This window comes from Lissotriton vulgaris, chromosome 8 (assembly GCF_964263255.1).
Source record: "Lissotriton vulgaris chromosome 8, aLisVul1.2, whole genome shotgun sequence".
NCBI lineage: Eukaryota > Metazoa > Chordata > Amphibia > Caudata > Salamandridae > Lissotriton > Lissotriton vulgaris.
Genome location: NC_141696.1, coordinates 52,873,087 through 52,899,555, shown reverse-complemented (window position 1 = coordinate 52,899,555; position 26,469 = coordinate 52,873,087). Strand labels below are relative to the sequence as shown.

The 26,469-nt window shown below is 44.1% G+C and overlaps 1 protein-coding gene across 1 annotated transcript in view; it reads left to right on the top strand.

Annotated features, from left to right (window-relative positions):
* Positions 1 to 26,469, top strand: part of LOC147693361 (transient receptor potential cation channel subfamily M member 2-like) — a 1,943,547-nt gene that overhangs the window by 302,477 nt on the left and 1,614,601 nt on the right. The window contains exon 6 of the mRNA XM_086933684.1: positions 14,828 to 15,008. Coding sequence (XP_086789810.1) covers positions 14,828 to 15,008 — 181 coding nt within the window. The remainder of the gene's footprint in view (positions 1 to 14,827; positions 15,009 to 26,469) is intronic.

Sequence of the window (26,469 nt, the reverse complement as noted above, 5' to 3'; positions counted from 1 at the left end):
CAGTTCAACCCGCTACAGGGGGTAAAATAACCTCTGGTGCGGCGTGCGTGATCGTTAAAGGTCGTTGGCGCAATGGTAAATTCCGACCAATGGTCACTAAAACGCAATCTCTAGTAGATTGGACAGCTCATTGAGCTGAACTAAAAGCATTCAAGATGGCGCTTGATAATACGGACCGCGAATTCCCCACACTCAGTGTGCGATTCGTATTATTGTGTTTAATCTTACAATGAATACTTGCAGAACTGGCTTCAACATGGTTACAAAGATGCAAAAGGTGGCACAATCAAGCATAAAATGCTTTGGGAGCAAGTAGTTCAGTTACGACAAGGATTACAAAACACTCACGTCATACACACGCTGAGCCATCAAAGTGATGGCGTTCACGTTGAAGGGAATTCATTGGCTGATGAAGCCGCGAAGGCAGCTGTGCAAACGGCTTCCATAGCTGCAATCACTCGTTCAAAAACGAAAATAGACAGTGAAATAATGCTGGCTGTCAATGCTTCAAGCAAAGACAGTGGTAAAACATTACCTAAAGGGTTTCCACTCAAATACTCATATATAACTAATGCGAACAATGTTCTGTTTGCTCAAATCCCTGGAGTGGGTGATAGAGTAATTCCAAACATGGGACATAGATTAGGACTAATTTTAGCAGCACATGAAGGGCTTGCCTCTGCTCCTGCAGGTGTTTCCGCCACAGTATCATTATTAAAATAGAGATACTGGTGGCCACGCATGCGGATACAAACCAGAAACTACGTTTTGGAATGTGAAATATGCCAAAAGTTGAAAGTCTCTACAGTGAAACGAACTGCGCAGACGCCCCTGTTTTTTTCAGATAAACCAGTAGCTTGCGTTTAACTGGACCACTGCGGTCCCTTACAGAAGGATGGTAACTATAAATATATCATGGTCGCAGTGGATTCATGTTCAAGGTTCATTTGGATGTGGCCTCAGCGCTCGGCTGACGCTCGAACTGTTATAAAAGATTTGCGAGTCTTTATCGGCACATATGCAGTCGGCACGCTACATTTTGACCAGGGTCCTGTGTTTAGCTCTCGAGCTTTTCAAGGAGGCCATGGCCAATTTGGGCGTTGCCTTGCGGTACTCTAGTCCATTCCATCCTGAGGGAAATTTGGTTGTGGAGAGATAAAACCGGGACATAAAGCAATCTATAACAGCTAGGGTATTAGGTCAAACATCTAATAAGTGTTCAACATAGTCTTATCAACTTACCAAGAAGTTCTCTGGTGGTATCACTCCATATGAGGTCCTTTTTGGGACAAGAATGCTGGTTGTGGACCTTGATTGTCAGACATCAGTGGTGAACCAAAAAGATTTTGATATCAAAGATCGTTTGGCTGTTTTACAGGACTTAAAAGAAATAAGAACGAAACAAAGTAACGTGATCCTGAAGCCAACCACCACTGAGGAAAAACCAACCATCCCAGCAAGGCCTGTCTGGATCCCAAAGCTTTGTGATCTAGGCAGAAAAAAGATCGTGGACAAGCAGGAATTAGGGCCTTCTTACAGACAACCAGTACCTGTCCTAGCAATCCACGGATCAAGAACAGTATTACTGCTGCCCCATGCTGGTAAAAAGGAGAACAGGGTTGTGTCTATCGACCCGGTTAAACTACATTATGTGGCCGATAATAAGCAGTAGGCCTTGTGGACTCCGCCAATGTAGCAGATGCCCTGCTCTAGCTACTATCCAAGACGTTCAAACTGAGAGACTCATCACATTTGAGGAATCTGCAGTGCGAAATGAAGGACTAAGCAACAAAGCTATGGAACTTGTACCTCTTGAGACCCAAATAACAGTTTGTCAAGAAATGCCTGTCTACAATAAAGTAGCCTCTGACTACACAAATGTAACAAGTGATCCTGTGGTTCCAGCGATTTCAACGAATCCAGATGCAATCCCAACAACTGACAGAACTGCCTCTGGCTATTTCATTAACTTTGATAAGTTTTACGAGGATCCAAGCGAACCTGAAACAACACCAGTAAGAAGAACTTTGAAAGAACAAGCAACAAACATTTTTCTTCACCTGGAAAAGACTTATCTGGTTTCACCATGGATTGAACTTTGGATTGTGTTGGGTGCATTTTTTCTTCTATTTTGGTTGACTCTGGTAATAACTTTGGGAATGCTAATAAATGGTAGATATGTCAAAATGGACACAGCAAGTAAGAACATCAATTTACTCCTCAAGCCACACAAATCATCCATCGTGAACAAAGTGACTTGTCATCAGTGAACATCACAGCCGTTCCTATACCTGGTGGTATAGCTTGGGACAAAACGGATTATGGCATTTTTGACCCTTCGGAGCTATTGAAGATTCCACACTTATTCAAGATTTCATGTTTCATCTAGTACCTTTTCTGATGATTGGGACTTCAATACTGTTAATAATATGATGTCAGACCTAGACATGTCTGCAATATTTACTAATCATGAATATTTAGAAGGTTCATCAGACTATGAACAAATGTATTGTTATAACCATTATTTTCATAATTTCCTGCACAAATTTGCAAGTCCTAGAAATGTAATAATGTATAACCAATGGAAAAATTGTCCTACGCCACCAAAGGGTAGCTCAAAAACCTTTTCAATGACATTTCTGTACTTTTCAGGGTTCAATGTAGCCAATCCAGAATCGTTTGACTTTAAAAATGTAAAGAAAACAGGCTTGAAAAGTTTTTTTTTTACTTATATTAAAGTTGCACCACTTTCAGATTCATATATTCGTCAAGCAAGTTCATATCGAGTCCATCTGATAAATAAAATTCCTTCTTTATTGTTTTTGTTCTTCTTTTTCAATAAACCATAGTCACAGCCAACGCGTTTAGTTCTGAACACAGAACCTCTTCAGGGCATATACTATCCACGGGCGCAGATAAAATATTGAAATCAATGCAATTCTTCTCCAAAAAACGGAGGATTCTTCTATGACATGTGGTCCTAGATCTGACAGATTAGCTCTGTATTTTCACTCCAAACATACATTCCATTTGCAAATATAACGTCCTGATATGATAATCAATTTGAAAATGTACTGTTCGGTTTTATATTGGACCCATCATTTGGCGTGCCTTACAAAGGGGCCCATATGTACGACTCAGCATCCATTCTGTTAAGGTAGCCATTCTGTTATGGTAGCCCATCATATCTATGTGCGGTTAATCTTCCAAACGAGGTAATCCAACTTTCTCCTACAATGGTAGATGACTTTTTGTCAATAGACTTAGAAGATTTCATGTTTTCTCCCAGCCCTAACACTGACTTTTGAATTTGGCACACAGTGTTCTGAGAGACTTTGAATTTGACCTTAATTTTTTCAAAACAAGGTACTATCTTTGGAATTCTTTTTCCTATGATAAAAAAAAATTTTCTCCAAATTTGAATTTTACATGTTTTGGCACAACTAATCTGCTTAACCGCATCGCTGCGGCAGCTTTTCCCGCTGTGTGCGGCATATTTACAAAAGCTGCGTTACATGACGAGCTCAGCTCGTCATCAGCACAGGGCAGGTAAGCCTCATGACGAGCTCAGCTCGTCATCAGCAGGGAAGAGGTTAAAGTAGAACTATTAATAGAGAACAAGAATTCTTTGAATACCTCCAGAGACCGTATTTGTCCTTGTCCACTACAGACAGTTTTATGTAAATCTGACATGAAATGGAGTCAGCACTTTTTCTTCTGTATTTACGAACCATTTCAAAAATGTATATTTTCATGATTCATTCAGTTAGCATTTCACATGTCAACCATATGCTTAGAATGAAACATTGCTACAGCACCAATTCTTGTTTGTGTACAACCAGTACCAATGTATTTTTATGTATTTTGGGTGGTTTTTAACCACTTGGATGCTAATGACAAGGGTAACTTGTCATGCACTGCCCATTCATTTCAATGGAAATCTCATTATTTACGCGCCAGGACACTTTGGTAGTATATGAGCGCGATATAAAACAGCTAAAATAAATAAATAAAATAAATAAAATTATATAGCCTTCTAAGCCTTAGCGTCCAAGTGGTTAAACACTTGTTGTATGGATAGTTTTTAGATATGTTGATACATGTTTAGAACTTAGTATTCTAAATAAGAAAGTGGAGTGGGTGTTGTGTTCGATTTTAGATCCCGAAAGAAATTTCCAGATTCATGCCATTATAGAGGTACAATTTGCGTTGCCCTTATGTAGGCATAGAAATCCAGTCCTTATTTAGGCATAGCCCAAACTGCCCAAATACAGGCATGGCTACTTCCATCCGTTCATCTACGTCACAACGATTTCTTGGAAAACCAGACACTTAAGCCGTTAGGGACTTCACCTTGCTTGAATATTGATTTCTCCCAGAACTCAGTTATTATGCTTGAAAATCTATTCCTTAGGGGTTCATTCATGACGTTCATATGCCTGACTTAACGTCAAAGCTGGCATTCCTAAACTTTCAAGGTATAACTATACCTTCACTTGCTGTGGCAAAGCACAGTGTGGTTTGGTGCAGTTCGACTACCTACTTGCCCAACGCAGCTCGCTACAGCAAGTGCCGAAGGAAGCCAACTCTCCAGCTGACGCACTGATCAGAAGCTGTCATCCTCCTGCTGAGAAATCCAGCTCCAATGTTTCTGACTTCCCTTGCAGGGTGTAGGGAAATCGAGTCCGTGAAAGAGATACCAACATCTCTCATTCTAAGGTATGGAGCTGATTAGAACCTAGAAAAACCTTTGGCAATTCTGACAAAACTAAACCTATGCTAAATGCAACACTTACTTCTTCCCTTGTACTAGACCTAGGTTAGACACATTGGGGTAGGCATATTTTAGAAGCACCAGTTGAGCATTTTAGCCTGTGTCATTTATGTATGTATTTTTATATGTCATAGCACCAGACAATACTATTAAAGTAATATTTTATATTACTGTTTACGCTGTACGCATTATACTTTGCATTCTGTCTAACGATTGTAGCAGTTCACCTCTCTTGCATGAGAAAGAAGACTGTTCAATAAACCCCTTTTATTGAAACGCCCGTCTCTCTATTTTTATGCAACTATGTAGAAACGAAGCATTCAGGACTGACTGAGTAAAATAGTTATCTATTGTTTCCACGACTCTGAAGATATATTTTTATTCTTGGGGAAACAAAGTTGTCATGTTTATGCGGTTGTCAGAAACTAATCCCTTCTTGTGTATTCAAGAAAGTTTCTAGTGACCTCTGTTAGCTGGCACTCACAATTAAGTTTAGTATACTCGATAGAGACATAATGACCTCAGTCCTATGTCAAATCTGTAGTGTATATTATTCCAGTGCGCAGAGCCCATTGGGAATATAGGAACTACACTACAGTGTCATGTGGCCCATGGGTCCATTGTTGTCTTCCTAAGGTAGCCTGAGTACACTGTAGACTGTCCGCTGATTGGTACACGTTACTACATGAGTTTATTTTGCAAATGCCTCGTTTGATATTTTCACATAAGAACCTACTGCTGTGTTCACATTTTGCAGGTTCTTGGGATTTAGTCTGAATATTGTGAACTAGGTCGTACAACAACGTCCCTTGTTATGCTGTTCTGGTCAGGCCTTATCACTTAGACAAAACATACAGATGCAGCTGTTATTTGGGAATACGTATTTTTGTCCTATTGTAATATACAGATAGGTAGGACATATTTGGAGTGGGACCTTTCCAGGGAGAAGAGCATGACAGCACCTCTGATGTAGAACTCCCATCCATAGACTGAGGTACGGGGTCTGCCAATAACACCCCAAGGGCTTTAAAAACAAATCCTACGGATCCTCAGTTAACAAATTTGAGAGAGGCTCGCAGCTACCTAAAGAAGGCTAAAAGAGAACAACGCAGAAGTCTCTGGAACTCCTTCAGGGCTAGGCTGCAAAATGACATCAAAACCAACAATTCTGCTAGGTTCTGGCAAACCATGAACAGCATTTCTGGGCGAGCCCCGAAGGTTTCGACCTCATGCATACTGGAGACTGAGTGGGTCACCTCTCTGTATCTTCATTTTAATGACCAAAAAGTAAAAACCCTTCATCAGAATCTTAATGTCGAAGACATTCTCGCTCATAAAGTGGCCGCTAATCCAACTGATTGTAACATCAAATCCCCTTCAATGAACGAATCTTTCAACGTTGGCCAGAAAACGGCGCAACCAAATGAGTGCCCCATGTCGCAAAGCAACAACGAATCAACAACAATCGAGGTGGCCCAAATTGAAAAACTGATCAAAAAGGGTCGGAAGGACGGTGCCCCAGGCCCTGGTGGAATTCCTCAGGCTCTGTTTAAGGAGGACACAACCTACTGGGCCTTGAAGCTAACCACCCTCTTCAACTGTATCCTGCAAAATAACATCATACCACCCTCCTGGCAGGGATCCATTTTGGCACCAATCTTCAAAGGAGGGGATAAAAAATCTCCCGGGAACTATCGCCTCATAGCCTTCATTGACAATGAAGCAAAGTATTTTGCTGGTTTAACTCACTTAGAACGTGGGCTGATGATCATTCTGTAATTCCTCCGAACCAAACTGGTTTCACAAGTAACACCGGCACCTCGGTCAATCTTATGACCCTCTCTTGTCTGATCGACCAGGCAGAGGTAAGCACTTGCCCACTTTACATGGGATTTATTGATTATAAAGCTGCCTTCGACAAGGTGAATAGAGCTAAGCTCTGGCAGAAGTTGTACAGTTAAACATCCCAAATGATCTCCTAAGAGCTATACAGCTTCTCCATCAGGACACATGGGTCAGGATAAAGATTGGGGACGGGTCCAGACTATCACACGTCCAATTCCGACGACAAAAGGGCTCAAACAAGGATGTGTCCTTGCCCCAACACTTTTTAACTTGTTCCTATCCGACCTTCCAGAAGCCTTAAATAAGGTAAATTCTCATTCTCCCAAAGTAGCTGGTTTCTTGTTGTCAAATCTTTTATACGCTGATGATGTTGTACTTCTTAGCAAAACAAAGATCGGCTTGCAAAGACTCATGGACGCCATCTCTGACTATTCAAATAAGAATGAGCTCCAGATAAACAGCAAGAAGACCAACATTTTGGCGGTTCGTTCAGGAAAGGCCAAGAAGCTGGTTTGGGTCTTGAATCAAGAAAGGATTGTTGAATCCAAATGCCACAAGTACCTTGGAGTCTTTTTTAACAACAACGGTAGATACAAAACACATCTAGAAGAACAAAAAAAGAAGGGTTCTGCGCTCGCTTTCACAATCAGTTCTATACATAAGAAACTACAAGGCCCAACGTTCGCTCCAACAATCCAGGTGGCGCAAGCAAAAATTATTCCCACATTAACCTACGGAAGCGAGGTTCTAAAAGGCTTGGAATGCGGCCAATTGGACAAAATTATTACAATAATTTATAGAATAGTGTTCAAGCTACCAAGTCAAACATCACCGGCCCAAATTAGGTTGTAACTGGGAATCTGCCACCAATCACTTGCCAGAGCCTTGAGTTTTCTAATGTGCTGTCATAAATTGAGGTCATCAAAAGGAAGGCAGCCTAGCGCAACATCTATGGTCTTGCCTTCAAATGAATCTATGGCAAGCAGGGCATGCATATTGGGAAAGAGGATTAAGAACACTAGGCCTGAAAGACCTTTGGGGCATGCAAGTAAGCCATAATGAATTCAAACGACTAGCGAAAATAAGCACAAAAAAGCTCTCTTCCGTGGAAGACAAGGCTCGGCTGGCAAAAAGAAGTCACGGATGGATGTCCTTGCAATCCTATGTCCTGTTGACCCCACATGAGTACCTAACTCAACCATTCACTGCTCGAACAAAATTAAGTTTCCTAAAGTTGAGAATGGGAGTAATCAACCTGTTGGTCCATTTTCCAAAATGGAAAAGAGCCCACGGACAGGAACAATGTAGACTCTGCAGGAATCAAAAAGAAGACATAGTACACATCCTTTGTCTTTGCCCAAACCTGCTGAACGAAAGACGGTCCCTCCTGAGGAAACTCTGGAACACAAACATGATTAGATCGTGTAGAGCAGCAGTCTTGGCTTGCTTTGACCCTCGGAACACTAAATTAAACTGTGCCCTAGTAAGGTTTTTGGAACAAGCAGAAAAAAAACTTGTTGAGGTATCCCAAGTACGTGATCTCTCACCAGCACAATTACTAGCCTAGTTCCTACTGCCACCTTACTGTATAATGGACATGATCCTTAGCTCTCCTTTTTATAAGTATGTTTTACACATTTTTATAATCTTCATAACGCATATGATCCTATACTTATTTTTATATGTATTTATTGATATATCGTTCTTAAAATTCTTTAACTTGCAAAGGTTTTTTTAATCATGCAATAAAGATTTCTATTTAGATTCCCACCCCGAGATTCTGTAATACATAATCATCCTGCGTCTGTGCAAGGGGAGGGAAGTTAGGCTACGCTGCCTCTCATTATGACAGCTCCCTCTATCATCTACAGACTACTTGCTATGCTGGCTGTCTTTGTGTTATGCATTTTTCTGCTTATTGTAGCACATATACTGCATATTAGAGCACGTTAGTTAAAATAAATATTTTAAACTTGTTTGTGTCTCTGTCAGATCTTATTGTGGACAAGTACAAGAGTGTGAGCGAAAGGGTGTGTCTTGTATCTGCAATTCCTGAGAGTCTGGAGTGTTGTGTTCTGGGATGTCCAATCACTTTTTCCTCTGTAAGTGAGTAGGAGGGCAAATGAGACACTATAGCTATTTGTTCCTGGGCACATGGGTACTAAGGGGTGGTGGGATGACTCAGTCCCTATATACTAAGGTCCCATAATCCTACTCATAGTTCTGTGTTTGCGCAGAATCCCTGCAACAAAGGAAAAAAAAAGCTAGCAAGACAAGCCATTTGAATGATATGTTGATGTCTAAAAGAGGCAAAGATGGGATGAATGCCAATACAAAGAAAGGTGTCCTTAGCGTCACACAAAGAACAGGTGTTCTTGTCGGTACACAGGAGGATGAATATGTTGAGGGAGACATGAGTCATATATCTATGACAAAGAATGATAAAGAGTGTGATGAGTATGTTTTTGATTTACATCAGGATGATCAATTCTGTGATGAATTTGACACTTTAGAGGGTATATGCTCATCGGAGGCACCACAAGATCCTTTTGGATTAGAGATGTTTTCTCCTTTAAGCATTAGAAACCCGAGAAATGGTGACTGGTGGTCAGTGGATCATTTGGGTAGATTCATAAAGGAATGTATTTGAAAACCCCTGGATAAGGAAGTTAAGAGAGTGATGAGGGCAGAATGCTCTAGACCGATCCTTGAGGAGAAGGTGGGCAGTACACCTAATTTAGACATGGAGTTGATAATATTTTTTGTTCAGCTTGGGCAGAGATCCAAATAAGGGTCTAGAAGGATACTTGATAATATGCCAGGACAAATTGTTGGGTCCTCTGGGGCCCTTGGCTAGGATTTTAGACATGGCTAAGAAGGCACATGTTAACAAGTCACCAGTTGACTTAGAATTGCTCAGAGGATTGAGCCAGAGTGCTGTAGTTTTGTTGAGCAAATGCAAATGCAGGATTGTTGGTAGAAAGGAGAAGGGCATTCCTGATGAAGATAAGTCCCAAATTGAGTGACATGGCACAGAAGTAACCTAGTGAGGATGCTAATTGGTTGCTCTTTGGTGAAGGGCTTGTAAAGAGTCTTGGAAAGTATGTAGCCACTTTTACGGCCTAGGATAAGGTGCAGGGTAATATGAGGAAAGTGTTTGGAGGTAATGTTTTTGGAAGGGCCAGTAGAAGGGTACCCACTACTGGCTGAGAAATTCAATGGTCCCAACTCAACCATTACAGTAATCAATATAGAGGAAGTGGGTTCAAGTCCACATCAGGATTTTACTCAAACAGAGGAAGAATGAGCAGACCGTGAAAAGAAAGTTTCTCTCTTGGTTGAAGCCAGAGTCACACTAGAGATCAAGGTGAGTACGAGGATTACTTTTGGTTCTACCCTAGGAAGAGTAGGGGGTCGTTTGAGATGTTTAAAAAAAATGGGAAAAATTAGTGCAAGATTTATTTATTTATTTTTTACCTCTAGGGGCTTTGCGGGCTCGGGGTCGGGGGCTGTTGAAGTACTGTCAGCGGGTGGGTTCAGGGCGATGTGAAAATCGCCCCCCCACTAGAAGAAGCACAGGGCCTAACAGTAGAAATTTGGATAACAACGGGTAAAAAAAATCAGGGGAGTCAGTCTTTGGGCCATATACACAAACTAACGCTATCTGTGGCTAAGCAGTGTGGCCACGACTTTCACATACCTGCCTTCGGGGTCATTAGTGACAGAGTGAAATTTAAAATGAAGCTGTTTATGTATGAGTATGGCAGAGCCCCTCGCGTAGTTGCAGTAATTTGCAAAGAATCTATTCGGGCCCCAGGAGTAGGCAAACCTGGCGTGGTCGCTAATAGGAAGCTGCGTTTCTTGCAAGAAGGCTACATCCGCCCCGTGTCTGAGCAAATAATGCACAATCTGGAGTTTCTTGCGATTGTTATTCAAGCCTCTGACATTCCACGTCGCTAGCGTGACATTTGAAGGACCAGAGTTGTAACCTAACTGCACCATTTCACTGAGTAAAACTTAGGTGCCGTATGGAACCAAGTACAGTGCCCGTATTATGTGATCTGTAAGAAACAGACTAAAGTTACAGTGCAATGCAATACAAACAATACCCCACCCACCTTCCCCCACCCAGCATGACCGCCCATCCGGAGAGGCAATATCAACTGTATAGCCACCAACAACAGTACCAATTACATTTCTAAAACAAAAAGCAATGTAACAATTGTGGTACAGACTGTCGTCTCCATTATGATCTCGAGGTGTTCACCAAATTGGGGGGGCGTCCACCATCCAATGGCCTAGCATCCCAGACAAACAGTATACTCAACATTTTAAATCCCAGCAGTTATTTTAACATAGTAAATGTGCGAATTATTAGCAGGAGGCCTGCGATAAATAATCAGCCATGCCCAGAGTTCGAAAACAGATCCACACTGACCGCTGAGCCGCTGTGTGGGTGAGGCAGTGTCTGCTTCTGTGGGGCGCTTATTGTTCAGTTTATAAGTGTGGCAAAATTCCTGGATTTCCTTAGGATTTTCAAAGATACAAACCCGGCCATTCACCTCTACCCTCAGTCTGGCTGGGTATAACATGCCGTACTTCAACCCTAGGTTTTTAGCGTTGCCTTCGCCCCTAGATATTTCCTCCTGGCGTCTTGAACCATGGTGGTGAAATCGGGGTACAGCGACAGTCTGGAGCCCTGCCAGGACAGTTCGCCATGCTCCCGCTCCAGTCGCAGTGTGGTATCTCTGGAGGCCCATAGGAATGAATGGCAATTATCCAATCTGTAAATACCGATTCGGTAAAATGGGGAACACATTCAAGTGTGCCAGGGTGTCACCTTAACACCCTGTTGCACCCCTGAATCGTGCTTGTGTGCAGATGTGGCACACATACATGCCCTAAGGGCATGTATGTCTGCCACATGGCACAGTTAAAAATGCACTGATTTGCATTTTCATAGGTAATCCTTATTTACCACCAACTTTTAGTTGGTGGTAAATAATGAATTCTAAAATGGGAAAAGCACTCATTTGAGTGCTCCCTACATTGCAAATTCTGTAATTTACCGATTCGGTATTTTAAGGAATTGGTAATTTACTGATTCCTTAAAATACCAAATCGGTAAATTACCGAATTTGCAATTTAGGCGACCTACATCCCAAATGCCCAATACCGGTCGGTAACAGCCGAAATTTGGTAATTTCGGACCGGTATTGGGCCACCTACATCTGGCCCCTAGTCTTGTATCCTAATGCCTTCACACACCCTGAAGGATGTCATGCTTCATCATCGGGCGTTTTGCTCCTCGTAGGGCCGGCGCTGCAATTCCCTACGGGTCCCCCGAAGGGTCACTTTGTCGGAGATCTTTTTTCTAACGCCGGATGGTGCATGCGGGTGTGTGGGGTGTGGGTCCTAAACAAGGGCAAAAGGAGTGCGTGCATTGTGAATTAAAATTGCCAATGGGTTACCACAGGAAAGATACGAGTGTAATGGTACCCTATACAAATTAAAATGCATAAGTGAAGTAGTAATCCCGTAAGACACATTGGGCCAGATGTAGGAAGGCTATTACCGGTCGGTAACGGCCGAAATCGGCCGTTACTGACTGGTAATAGACTTTTCCTATGTAGGAGGCACATTTACCGATTCGGTAAATAACGAATCGGTAGTTACCGATTCTGTATTTACCGAATCATCATTTACCGATTCGGTATTTACCGAATCGGTAAATGAAATGTAGGAAGCACTTCAAAGAGTGCTTCTGGGCTTTAAGGATTCGTTATTTACCACCAACTATTAGCTGGTGGTAAATAACGAATTCCTATGTAAATGCAAATCTGTGCATTTACACCTGTGCCATGTGACAGACATACATGCCCTTACACATGTGCACACAAGCACTAATCAGGGGTGCAACAGGGTGTCAAAGTGACACCCTGCCACCCTTGACTTTTTCCCAATTTTACTAAATCGGTAATTACCGATTCGGTAAATACCGAATCTTAACGATTCGGTATTTTTTACCGATTTTTTACCCACATACCATTTACCCATTCGAAAATACCAAATTGGTAAAATTCTGTATTTTCGAATCGGTAAATTTAAATTACCTACATCTAGGTCATTGTGCCCAGGTGTAACTGGCCAACATGTTTTGCGCCTCTGTTGCCAAAAAGGTCGTTGGCGCTACTTCAGGACCAAAAATAGAAAGGAGCTACAAATGAACCCTCAATATATACCAGGACGAAATAGCAGCATATGTACCCCACCAAGTGGTGACATGTACAAGTTGAAACCGCTCCTGATATAGACCTGGGAAAGAGAGGAAAGATGTGTGAATTATGTGCATCAGACTAGCTTGATGCAACATTGTGTGCCACAGTCATGTGCCCACTGTAATAAAGAAGTAAGCAAAAGAACCACAAGACACAGAGACAACACTGTCTAACAGCATCGGGGAACAGTGGCGTAAACAGTAAGTACATAGGTAGCAAATAGAAAGTCTTCTAGACCCCCTTCAAAGTCGTAAAAGTTACCCAAATGCCAAACAAGGGGTTATAAGACACACAAAAAACATTATCCTGTGTGCCATGCCATCTTAACTAATAAACAATCACCCCATTCTCACAACTCACGGCTGCACATTTATAACGCTATACACAGGTCCCTACCTCTCATGTTGAGGAGAAATGCTCCAGAGGCTGAGGACGGTTGTCGCCCGTACCAAGTCGGGCTGCACAGTAAAAGATAAAAAGAGTAGCCATGAATTCCCCCAATGAATTACCCCATTCAAGCAGCCGAGTATAGGGAAGCTCAGTCACGTACCTTCATGGACATAGTGGACATAGTATAAATTATATATAAACAAAGGAGCCCCGGGTGTCGGTGCCGATACCGGTAGCCCGTCCTCTCACCCGCAAAAGATGAAGTGGCAATGGCGGGACACAGACTCTAAATAAATGCCAAACTCGGCTATTGGGCGGGACCTCCTTCCGGGGAACTAACAGCTGACACAAGGTCAGCGCATGCGTGGTTCGTCGTCCATGCTGCGCACGCGTAAGGAAGGGACAGCTAATCCCTAGAGCGTGCACAAGGGAAACCTCGTTGGTGGTTATGACAGGAGATTCTCAACCTGGGATTTTTCTATTTTCACTCTATTTAGTTTCTTTGGGCGAATTTTTGCGCCCTAGGAACATTGTCCTTTTGTTGGTATACACTTGACATCAGCACACATGGGTGGCACCTGTATTCAGCTTTGTGTCATCATGTCCAGAGGCAAAACAGAGTCATGACAGAGGACAACGTCGCCACCTGCTCATGCTCAGCTGCCGTTGCAAATAATTTTCAGATCCAATCTGGCCCCTGGGGATATTCACCTTATGAGAAATCTGTGATTAACCTCATAGGAGTGTCGAACGTTCAGCGCCCAGTGCTGAACGTTCGAAGAACGAATGCTGGCTCGTCGGCCAACGGTCATGCGCAGCACTGGCAAGGTAGTGCTCGCGACGACCGTTGGCCGACGGCAGCACTTAAGGGGTTAAAAGTATTTACCAGAAAGTGTAATTTGTATTAACTGCACTGTGTAGCTTGTTGTAAAAATAATATAATGCGAATCAAGCCACCTGTTCAGAGCAAAACCTGAAAATGCTGCACAATTGTCCAGATTTACCATAATAAAAGTTCTAAGAAAAATGTAAGTCAACTTTCACAGACTCTCAGGACATCAGCCTCTTCATTATCTATTGCTAAACAATTTCTAGAGCCAGGCCTTGTGATGGGTATCACACTGACTTTGAAGAAGATGTAACATCTTAAAGGCATCCTCACCTCAAACCTTGCATCACAGTGCACACATTTCCAAGATCCACCTATGCCATTGCCAGACTATTTTTACATATACGATTGGCCCCATAAATGTAATCTATGCTTTTTCACTAGCCTTTCTTAAGCCTTTTTCTACATAACTGAAGTTCCCCAACTGTACACCAAACCAAGTCTGATGAGTCCCAGCTGGACATTCATGTTGCTGCAGTGATTCTGAAATAGACACTCGCCTAAGTGTCATGAGGTTGAGCTAGTTGCACCAGGTGATTTTTCACACCTGTATGTTTGTGACTTCATAATTTGTTTGAACCCTGCTAACAGATGTGGCTGTGCTTTATTCATTTTGATGCTTTTTGCCCCTCTGCCTCTGATTATTTATAGATGATGGAGCCTGTGGAATACACATTGGATGAAGAGAACCAAGGCTCGCTGTTTTGCCTGGACACTAATCACTCACACTTCATTCTAGTGGATGATGGTACTCATGGGAACCATGGTGTGGAGATCCCATTGAGGATGAACCTGGAGAAATTCCTTACCGAGCAATCTGTGTCGAAAAGAGGTATGGATGCTACTACAACAAAAGGTCATAATGCAAATATACACAAACATCAAATGCCTCTAGAAGTGGTTTTTGAACAAGCCATTGTCATTTAGTTCTAATGAATGACATTGAGTAGGCCAATCTGTCTGACTTTTGTAAAATATTGGTGAAATAGCAATGTTTCAAAGGGCCAAAATGAAGTGTGTGTGTTCATGTTTTATTATTTGGGCTTACTGACACGCATTTGAAGCAGGGAAGGCCCAAGTAACTATGTTCAAAGAGGGAAATCCTTTTTGTGAACATTAAGTGTGTGCCAGAGGCAATATGTTCCTGTAATCTAGTGTAGTAATGTAGCATGAAGAACCACATACCATGTGTTTCAAGAATGTTGCAGTTCATTGAGAAGTTCTTTAACCCAATGGAGGATAAGGGATGAGTTCCTTTATGAAGTTACTGAACTCCAAGGTGACTGGCTATATGCTTAGTTCACATGGTATAAGGCATTTCACATTTTTAGGTCTGGACTAGGGGCAGGTTTAGCTGTCTCTCCCGGCTCATATCAGTACAAAATAATATGTAGTACAAAATATTACATCCAGAGAAATGGGCATTGTTGCAGCCCACTTTGGCCATTGCTCTGTTGAGTTGCCACTCACATTTTGTATCCCTAAACCCTCATACCTGATGAGCTTGTGGGCTGAGATGGCACTGTAGGTTCCGGACCAGCCAAATCCTCTAGTCTTGTGGTCCTGGGCACCTAGGCGGAAGACAGCCTGCCGTTGGAATGCACATCCTGCATCATTGGAGAGACACCCACTGTCACCACAGTGGGACCGGGCAGACTGTTTGCCCCCCGCAGACCTGGCAGTTGCCTGCCCATGTCCAGGCCGGCGGTAGGTGGGCCTCCCGAGTGGCCGAATGCCGGGGGCCGATGGACCGGGTCGCGTCTCAGTGCTGGTAAGGAATGTGGAGACTGGCCCCGGTCGAGAAAGAGTGGGGGTGATCTGGTGCTCCAGCGGTACGCTGGCATCTCGCTCGCTGCTCTACGCTTCGGAGCTCCTTTTGGGGTGCGTGGATGGTGCGAGACACATTGCAAGAGTCGGTGAGGTGGCTGCAGTCCTGGGGCCGGCAATACTGCCTCCCCCAGCGGCAGCCAGACATCCCCTCAAAGCCTTTTGGCGCTGTGGACCACCTGCGCAGTGGATCGTGGGTGAGCCTACCTCGCTCAATTGTGAAGCCCGTGCCCAGAGGTCTGGAAGTGAGCGCTGATGTGGGCCTCTAGTGGTGGAGAGTGAGGCCTGAGTTGGCTCTGCTTGGGGTGTCCAGAGGTTCTCTCTCCTGCCCCTCACATCGGCGCTTAGTTCGAGGCGCGTGGGGGTAAGAGGACAGACATGACTTTCGTGGTGGGCATGGCTAAGGAGATTGAGAGCCTGCATAGGGACCGATACTCTGTGTCCCCCACCATTCCTCCTAGCCTCTTAGTAACTGCTTACTCTGCAGCTGGGACCTAAGTTCTGGCTGAGGCCTGCAGGGCCCTGTCAGTGCTGGAGACTATGGTCAGCCCTGACTGGGCCTTGGGTGCTGTGGGGGCTGGACTATGCTATACCCCTCCTGAGCCCTTTGGGAGAAACCAGGCTTGGTGACTTAGCGACTGGAAGTGGGTGGCCCATCTGCCACCATCCCCCTGTGATATCGGCGCACAGGTCAGTGAACGTATGCATGGGCAGAGATCCTGCAGCTGGGGGTGATTCTGCTGGACCAGCTGTTATCAACCTTCCTCCTACATCACTGGCAGGGAGTCTAGAGACAGTACCTGAGGCCATATATGTCTGTCAACACCCCAGCCGAGGTTGAGGAGGTTGCAATTCCCCTGCCTTAGCTCTCATTGCCCCAGCTGCCTGTGCCCGCATTGGCAGGTGTAAGTTTCACACCCCCTCCTCTCCTGGGAGACTACAACTCTTCTGCCTCTGACCCCATCAGGCCCGTCCAGCTTCTGCCTTGCTGCTCCACAACTGGTTTGAAGATGGGCAAACTGCACTCTGCTGCACCTGTGGCGGCAGACCTCCCTTTCACGATTCCAGACACCCCAATGTTTGGCGACACCCCACTGCTCTCAACGCGGACCATCTGGACAGGGTACTGGCTGCAATAGGGAACTCCTGGTTCTCCTGTGAGACCAGACTTGGGTCCCTAGCAACGGAGCTGAGCTTCCTGTGTGACGATACCACAGTCCTGGTCCCTTTTGTGGATGGGAACCGGCGCATCGTCCCATATTGCATGGCCAGACCTGACGCATTACCTTTGTTGCATGAATCGCTCCGTTGCATCCCCTTCGGAACCAGCACTGTGCAATGCTTTCCCCTAACTGGGTCCCTGTATCTGGCCCACACTCCATTGCAGTTGGCCTGAACTTTTAACTTTGTCCCGGTCTGGCACGACCAGATATCCCAAGAAAGCTCTTATTGCTCCTAAGCGCTATTTTGCAGTTTTCTTATTAGAAATTAGTATCTGAAGTCGTTTTGGTTTTGTTTTATATATTAAAATACTGTCTTATCTAACCAGCCGTGGAATCTTTTTGTGTTGTGTTTTCACTGTTTTGCTGTTTGAAGTGTTGCACACTTCCTACTTTACATATTTCCTCTAAATTGAAGCTTTAATGCTCTGTGGCAAGCTACAAGAGGGTGGGTGCAGGTTAATTTAGGGTTTGCTTGCTTCTTACCCTGACTAAGATTGTGGCTGCTGTTTGACCAGGGCTCATACCACAGTCAACAAACAACCCAATTTCTAACATTCTGCATAATAATTGAGCTCCCCTTACCCTACAAACATAGGAAATGGTGTTGCACTATTGAAGCAAACAAAATACAATGATCCATTTAAGTAATGATGAACTGCAGCTGTGTTCTGGGCATCAGACCTCGAAATAGTTTCTTGTTCGACATATCTCCTGAACATCGCTTCCTTCCCGAAGAACTTCTACAGCACCATGAAAATAAAATCTATTTTGTTTATTTTTGCAGAAGAAAAACACAGCTAGAGACGTGAAAGCTCATTCAAAGAAAATAAAAGCAACACTTTTTCTTCAGCAGCTTTAAAATCGAAATTAGTGCAGGCAGGCTGAGGCCTAGTAATGTCACTATGTCCTTGGTATGCTAACTTGAATAACAGCTGACTAATTATTGTTTCTAATTAATAAAAAAAGCTCCCATGCCTCTCTTTTGGGTGGAGGGGACAGGAATTGTGGCTACATGGTGCAGTGTAAAGCGAGCGTGGCCGTTGTGGATGGACTGGCCTCCTTGGAGGTGGGTTTGAGCCCTCCACATGTAATAGCCCATTAATTTGCCTCCCAAATCCTGGGCTTTGTTGGTATTTAACAATGACGATTATTGGGGCTGGCACTGCTCGGTTTGATAATGGTGATCACGGTTATTATCTGTGGCGTGCTAGGGAGGTATCGCTGTCTGGTCCTTACAGCGTATAGAATTACAAAGTCTAATGCAACGCTGCCCCAACCAGGGGGAAGGCTCCTCCTTGCACTGCAGAAGAGACTGCACGAGTCTTGTTCACTTGAATACTTTTTAATAAAGTTTTGTACACCTTTAATTTGTTAGTGTATTGTTTTCCATTTCAACACATTAATTTCATGGTTGTGGCAATTTTGAATTCATCATGCATTTACTCTAACATCAGGTACATATATCATCATCTTTTCACATATCCCAATGCATTACGGGCTGTCTTCCAGCCCTTCGTCGGGGGGTTACTCTACAAAAGGAAAAAGGCATGGCTGTCAGCCTTAATGTTTCTAATGCACATATAAAATAGGTGCATCATGCAAAAGTGTACAGACGACTCGGATGGTGAATCTATGTGCCTATATACGTGTCGTGGTGCAGGAAACGAAAACGTGCTCTGAAAAAGGTGAGCGATATGTGTTGGGTACTATGCGGACGAAATACATAGTGAAACGGTGAGGCGCTCATGTCTATGTCGTATCTCAATTAACATACAAAGTGCTCGGTACGTGCATCAACTGGACGTGAAGGTTACTCATGGTCCGTGAACTACACCATAATCTCGTGAATGAACGTGTAGGAAATATCTGGGGAGACTCACTGTTATACTGTTTTCTCTATACAGGTAACCTAAAATACAAGAAAGTGCACGCGAGCGGTTATCGCTAAGTGGTGCTGGTATATAAACATGTGTGTGAGGGGTCCTGGAGAGGTACTTACTGTGCGTTGAAAAATTTCTCTGCGTGGTGGTGAACACCGCTAACCCTCTGTGAAGTGAACGCGTTGTGAGAATGCCGGTGTGTTAATCTTAAGTGAGTTTGAACATAGTGGAAGGACTAAACCAGCTATTGTGGGCGCCATCTTGGAGAAGTAAAGTTATGCTGGGATCAGTCAGAATCTGTCATGCATCGTGTATTGAAACATATAGACCCAAAGGGAATATTCAATGATTGGATAATACTCCATAAACAGTAAACATACACATAATCGATCAGAATGAACCTGTGAAAAGTATATGCAAAATATATAGGAGAATAAATGCAAGAACAGCCATTAAAAATAGGGATAGAAATAAAAGTGATTCTTCTCCACAAAATGTGCTGCTACCGTGGATTTCCCATTCTTTGTCCGGATATTACTTTTGTGCTCCAGGATGCGAGTTCGTATTTATCTCTCAGTATGGCCTATATAGCTGAGGCCACAAGGGCACTTTAACATGTAAATGAACATTGGTGGAATTACATGTGGCGTTTGCATTGAGTTTCACTTTATGTCCTTTCATGGGATGGTTGGTGAAGCTGCCTGGTATAGTATTGTTGCAGTTACTGCACTTGAAACATAATTAAACAACAGGGGGTGGTGATGGACAGAGTTTCTGAATTAAGCAGAATACTCTCACCCAGTCAAGAGATCAGGGCTCAATTCAACACCGTTTTTTAGCTCACTGCACCATCCCAGCTCAGAACCTGGCTATATGCAAACTAGTCTGTCCCTGGCCCAGTGTATCATGGGAACAGGGCAAACCAAACTACCAAGCCAATTCTTTCACTGGGAAGGACACAAGCTACCGGGGACCGGTTTCTGGCATTTCAGCCGTCTTCGGCCCAGCTTGCTTGAATCCTGATGGTGCAATGAGCTAGGGACTCACGTCTGAGTATACCCTTCCACGCTTATGGTGGACAAAATAATTAAACCACAGGGGGTGGTGATGGACAGAGTTTCTGAATTAAGCAGAATACTCTCACCCAGTCAAGAGATCAGGGCTTAATCCAACACCGTTTTTTAGCTCACTGCACCATCCCAGCTCAGAACCTGGCTATATGCAAACTAGTCTGTCCCTGGCCCAGTGTATCATGGGAACAGGGCAAACCAAACTACCAAGCCAATTCTTTCACTGGGAAGGAAACAAGCTACCGGGGACTGGTTTCTGGCATTTCAGCTGTCTTCGGCCCAGCTTGCTTGAATCCTGATGGTGCAATGAGCTAGGGACTCACGTCTGAGTATACCCTTCCACGCTTATGGTGGACAAAATAATTAAACAACAGGGGGTGGTGATGGACAGAGTTTCTGAATTAAGCAGAATACTCTCACCCAGTCAAGAGATCAGGGCTTAATCCAACACCGTTTTTTAGCTCACTGCACCATCCCAGCTCAGAACCTGGCTATATGCAAACTAGTCTGTCCCTGGCCCAGTGTATCATGGGAACAGGGCAAACCAAACTACCAAGCCAATTCTTTGACTGGGAAGGAAACAAGCTACCGGGGACCGGTTTCTGGCATTTCAGCCGTCTTCGGCCCAGCCTGCTTGAATCCTGATGGTGCAATGAGCTAGGGACTCACGTCTGAGTATACCCTTCCACGCTTATGGTGTGCAATGAGCTAGGGACTCACGTCTGAGTCAGACTGATTTGCATATAGCCATGTCTGAACTGGCGTGGCAGAGTGGGCTAAAGAACGGTGATGGATTAAACCCAGATCTTTTGACTGGGTGTGAGTGTTTGATTGATTCAGATGCTCCGTCCATTACCACCCCCTTTTGTACCGCTTTTGGCCGCCATAAGTGTGGCAGGGTATACTCAGACGTGAGTCCCTTGCTCACTTTGCCACTGGATTCAAGCCAGCCGGGCTGAAGACGGCTGGAATGCCAGAAACCGGTCCTCGGAAGCTTGTTTCCGGTCCAGGGAAGACATGGCTTGGCAGTTCGGGCTGCACTGTTCCCATGAGGCACAGGGTCAGACTGATTTGCATATAGCCATGTCTGAACTGGCGTGGCAGAGTGGGCTAAAGAACGGTGATGGATTAAACCCAGATCTTTTGACTGGGTGTGAGTGTTTGATTGATTCAGATGCTCTGTCCATTACCACCCCCTTTTGTACCGCTTTTGGCCGCCATAAGTGTGGCAGGGTATACTCAGACGTGAGTCCCTTGCTCACTTTGCCACTGGATTCAAGCCAGCCGGGCTGAAGACGGCTGGAATGCCAGAAACCGGTCCTCGGAAGCTTGTTTCCGGTCCAGGGAAGACATGGCTTGGCAGTTCGGGCTGCACTGTTCCCATGAGGCACAGGGTCAGACTGATTTGCATATAGCCATGTCTGAACTGGCGTGGCAGAGTGGGCTAAAGAACGGTGATGGATTAAACCCAGATCTTTAGACTGGGTGTGAGTGTTTGATTGATTCAGATGCTCCGTCCATTACCACCCCCTTTTGTACCGCTTTTGGCCGCCATAAGTGTGGCAGGGTATACTCAGACGTGAGTCCCTTGCTCACTTTGCCACTGGATTCAAGCCAGCCGGGCTGAAGACGGCTGGAATGCCAGAAACCGGTCCTCGGAAGCTTGTTTCCGGTCCAGGGAAGACATGGCTTGACAGTTCGGGCTGCACTGTTCCCATGAGGCACAGGGTCAGACTGATTTGCATATAGCCATGTCTGAACTGGCGTGGCAGAGTGGGCTAAAGAACGGTGATGGATTAAACCCAGATCTTTTGACTGGGTGTGAGTGTTTGATTGATTCAGATGCTCCGTCCATTACCACCCCCTTTTGTACCGCACTTGAAACATGGCACAAGGCCCTTGTATGTGGTAGTTTCTGTTTGTTCTCTAGGTTTCATGAGAATTTCTTTCAGGTTGCGTCCTCTTGTGTAGGCAAAAATGGGTGTTTGGGCAAAGATATTGTTGAAGTCTGGTTCCGTGTTTAAAAGTGGCCAGTGTTTTAAGATGATTTTCCGAAACTGGTTACTCATAACGGTGTATTTAGACACCACTACCATGCGTGTGTTTTCTGGCTTGGGTTTGACGTGTAGCAAGTCATCTCGCTTGGCCTTCTTACAGCGGGCTGCTGCCTTCTCGAGTGTCTCCCGAGGGTACCCTCGTGCCTCGAATTTTTTATCATGAGTTTTTGTTGTTCTTCACTCTCTACTGTTGAAGACATGATGCGTTTGACTCTCAATAGTTGAGAATAAGGTAAGTTATGCTTGAGACCTGGTTGGTGGAAGCTCTCGAAATGTAATATAGAATTACGATCCGTGGGCTTTTTGAAAATGGTTGTGGAAATTTTGCCTTCATGTTTATGCACCGCTACATCCAAAAAGTGTATTGTTTGTTCATCAAAGTTCCAAGTGAATTGTATCCGGTCGTTGATGCGATTCCAATTCTCCAGGTAGTTTAAAAGAATGCCAAATGAAAAATTACACAGGTGCATGTGTGAAAAGAGTGCGTTGGGTCACACTGGGCTGAGAAATTCCCATCAGACCACCCTCGTGGCGGCATTTCATCATATGGGAATGAGTAGTCGCTCCATATCACGCCCAAATCGTCACGTGGCGGAGTATCAGTGGAGAGCGGCATACTAAGCCACAGTCATGCTCAAAGCAAAGTATAAGACAAGTGCAGTGCTCTAGAAAAGGTGATTATTAAAATCAACTACCTAAACTAAGGGAAGTACCTATGGAAGTTAGTGTAGGTGTCAAGATTAAAAACACGCCTAGTGGTGGATGAGTAAGGCTACACTATGGCGCTGTGTAGGGTGGTCGACTAGTTTCAGCTTAATGGAGCAGTGCTCCAGCTTTCGTCAGGACCTTCAAGGTAGTTAGCTACTGCAACAGGGTGTGATAGGTGTACAAATACAGTAGACATTACTGACAAACATTAAATGTACTTGAGGAAGTCATGTATCTCCCCAAAACTTGGAACCTGTGTGTCCACTGGAGACAGAAAGGGGATCTTCTTCCTGTCGAAAAGACAACAAAAGTGCATGTACCCTGTTACACACATGGAACAACATAACTTCACAGACACCATTAGGACAAAACACACATGCGAGAACAATTTGCGTTCCGCATAACATAGAAGCATACTAGCTCCATCACATGGAGGCATTTCCTCCTAGTGATACTCACCCAGCTTTGTGTGGGTGAAAGCCTCATCTCGCCCGGCAACCGCTCGGGAAATTGAGGCCCCGCTCTGATGTGTGGAAAAGAGGACACAATTAGCGCACAACTCATATGTGTCCAGCCCAATTTGTTTTACACATACAACCCAATAGACATGTGGTGAACACCTCTCTGTCCTGCAATAAGCTACCCCCACCATTGAACCAACTCTAATTCACTTGAAGTAAATCACTAACCCTCAAAGGGAAAGGAGGGCAAATTTAAATAATAGCGCTGCCAAGAGAGGCCATTAGTGTCTCTGTATTTAATACTACAACTGACCCTTCTAGTGCCATGGACTGTAGCAGCAAAAAAATATATTTTTGCAGCCAACTAACAAGGACTCAGGTCTAAAAGCATTAAAAAAAAAGGGGAGGACTGTTAACTAGCAGTGCTCTCTGTATAATGTTAGTTTCTACAAGGCAATGACCCCATAACAGTATCACCACGCTTACCTATCCGTCGGTACCCATAGCTCTAGGATGAGCGGAAGGGGAGGCACCGACGGATTCGCCTGCTTCATTTAAATAACGGGGCTACTTGATTGCAGAGCCAATAGTAGTGTACATTATAGCCATGCCGCACCGAGTCACCAGATCTCAAGTGCATCCTAGGGGACCTGGTCTTCTCTTTCTGTGTATTTATGTTGATTCTAGGGGCATGAGTTGACAGGTCGGTAAATTATTCCCCTTCTGACCCTCTGCACACTTGGTATTTTCAGTTTAAAAGACTGGTCTGGGTGCCTGCCCAAAGAATGAATATATCATCGATGAATCTGAGATATAATCGACCATGTGATTTCCAAGTGTTGCTGTCCAGAATGTGAGTCTCTTCGAATACCTTCATGAAGGTGTTCGCATACGATGGCGCTGCACAATTGCCCATGGAAGTGCCGCATAATTGGTGAAACCAGTTGCCATCAACAGTGAAGTAGCTGTGGTACAGTGTGAAAACTAGTAGTTCCATTAAAAACACTTGAAGATCAGGGTCCAGTGTAGATGTTGAAAGAACTTTCTCCACTGCCTCTATGCCCAAGTCGTGGGGTATAGAGGTGTATAATGAGCGTACATCTATTGTACATAATAGCAGTTGTTGATACAAATATTCAATTTGTTAAAAAAATCTGTGGTATTTTGAAAGTACGATCCGGCTTCCAGTACAAAAGGTTGGAGATACTTGTCCAAGAATTTTCCAATAGTTTCGTGTATGCTGCCTTTTGTGGACACTATGGGTCGGAAGGGGGGCTTTGTTCGATGCTTATGTATTTTTGGCACCATGTACATTTGAGGTGCCGTGGGATTGTTAGGAGTCAAGTATCGTCTAACTTTGTCTTTGATGGTTCCATTATCGAACGCATGTTTGATGATTAGATTGAGTATGTTGGTGTACTCTTTGGTAGAGTCCATGTGAAGAGGAGCATAGGTGTTTAAATCTGAGTTGTGTTCAACGATTTGCTCATGATAATATGTGGCATCCATAATTACTAGCGCTCCTCCTTTGTCAGCCGTTTGACAGACTATGCTTGTGTTGTTGGCCAATTTGTGCAAGGTATTCATCTCTTTTTTGGAGAGGTTGCTTCTTTTATTGGCTGGTTGGAATGGAAGAGTGGTGATCTCGTGTTTTATCAAATTTTCGAAGGTGTCTATGATTTTATGGCTTAAGGGTGCCATGAAGGTACTGTGTTGGGGCAGCTTTGCATTAGACTTTGTAATTCTATACGCTGTAAGGACCAGACAGCGATACCTCCCTAGCACGCCACAAATCATAACCGTGATCACCATTATCAATCCGAGCAGTGCCAGCCCCAAAAATCGTCAGTGTTAGTCCACTCGTTCTGTCCACGGGACTGGAGCACGCCACTGTATTAAATATGAATTACGATACCATATCCAACATGACGGATCTCAAAGCAGACACATTTGCTTTCACAACAGACGATGCCAGTAAGATCTATGGCATGATCCAAGAAGACATTGTGCTTGCAGCAAATACACGCACCGTAGAAAGCAATATTAAACAGTTACTCTACCTACTGAAAAAGGAGTCCAATCAGAAACTTCACGCCAGCACCCTCGTGCGGTACCATTGAGCCCAACGGATCCCTAGAGGCCTAAGGGTCCCTTTGAAACCACTGTTATGTAAAAACAACGCTAGGTTTGTTGAGCGATGGTACGCCATCCTCAACAAATGCTCACTTGATTTAATTCTCCTCATAATCTAGGAACTTTCCAAAACCCTTGAGGAATTAGCCACAGATATTAAGAACATTAACACAGAATTGGCCAATGCCATGGAAGTTACCGAACTTACCAAAATGCTGGAAGACATCAATGCGCAATTAGACAAACACACCAGGGAGACACAAGAACGCAAAATTCGGAAGTATAAACTTGACACCATTGACTACAAGCTCGGCGAGGTGTACACGTGGGCTGAAGTGTATGCCCGCCGACGTCCTAACTGATCTTACAATCCATATTCTGAAAATGAAACCTCGTCGTCCGAGGGAGACACGAGAACCCAAGCAAAACAAAAGACAAACCGCCCGGAACAACAGCCGGGCCCATCTAACGCTGCGGTTCATTTTTTGGAGCAAGGCAAAGTACAACAACACGACTCCGGCGTGGCCAAACCCGCAGCGGTGGAAAAAACTCCAGAGGTGGAAATAACACCAGTCGAACCAGAAAAGAAGAAAGGTCCACGCAGGAAGTAAACAATAAAAACAATCTGGTTATAAACATCTCCTCATATCAGTTAACCGTAGAAGAAAAAAGAACTTTACAGAAAGGTCAATCCTTCGTACCGACGACACGCACTAACACACTGGAACTGGAAGTCAGTGCTTTCAAATTGATACGCAACATGCGTTTAAGACATTACTTTCAAAACATCGCAACGACAACCAGACAAGAAGATCACACATTGAGAGGGCTACGTCCACACAGTACCTTCATGGCACCCTTAAGCCATAAAATCATAGACACTTTCGAAAATTTGATAAAGCACGAGATCAACACTCTTCCATTCCAACCAGCC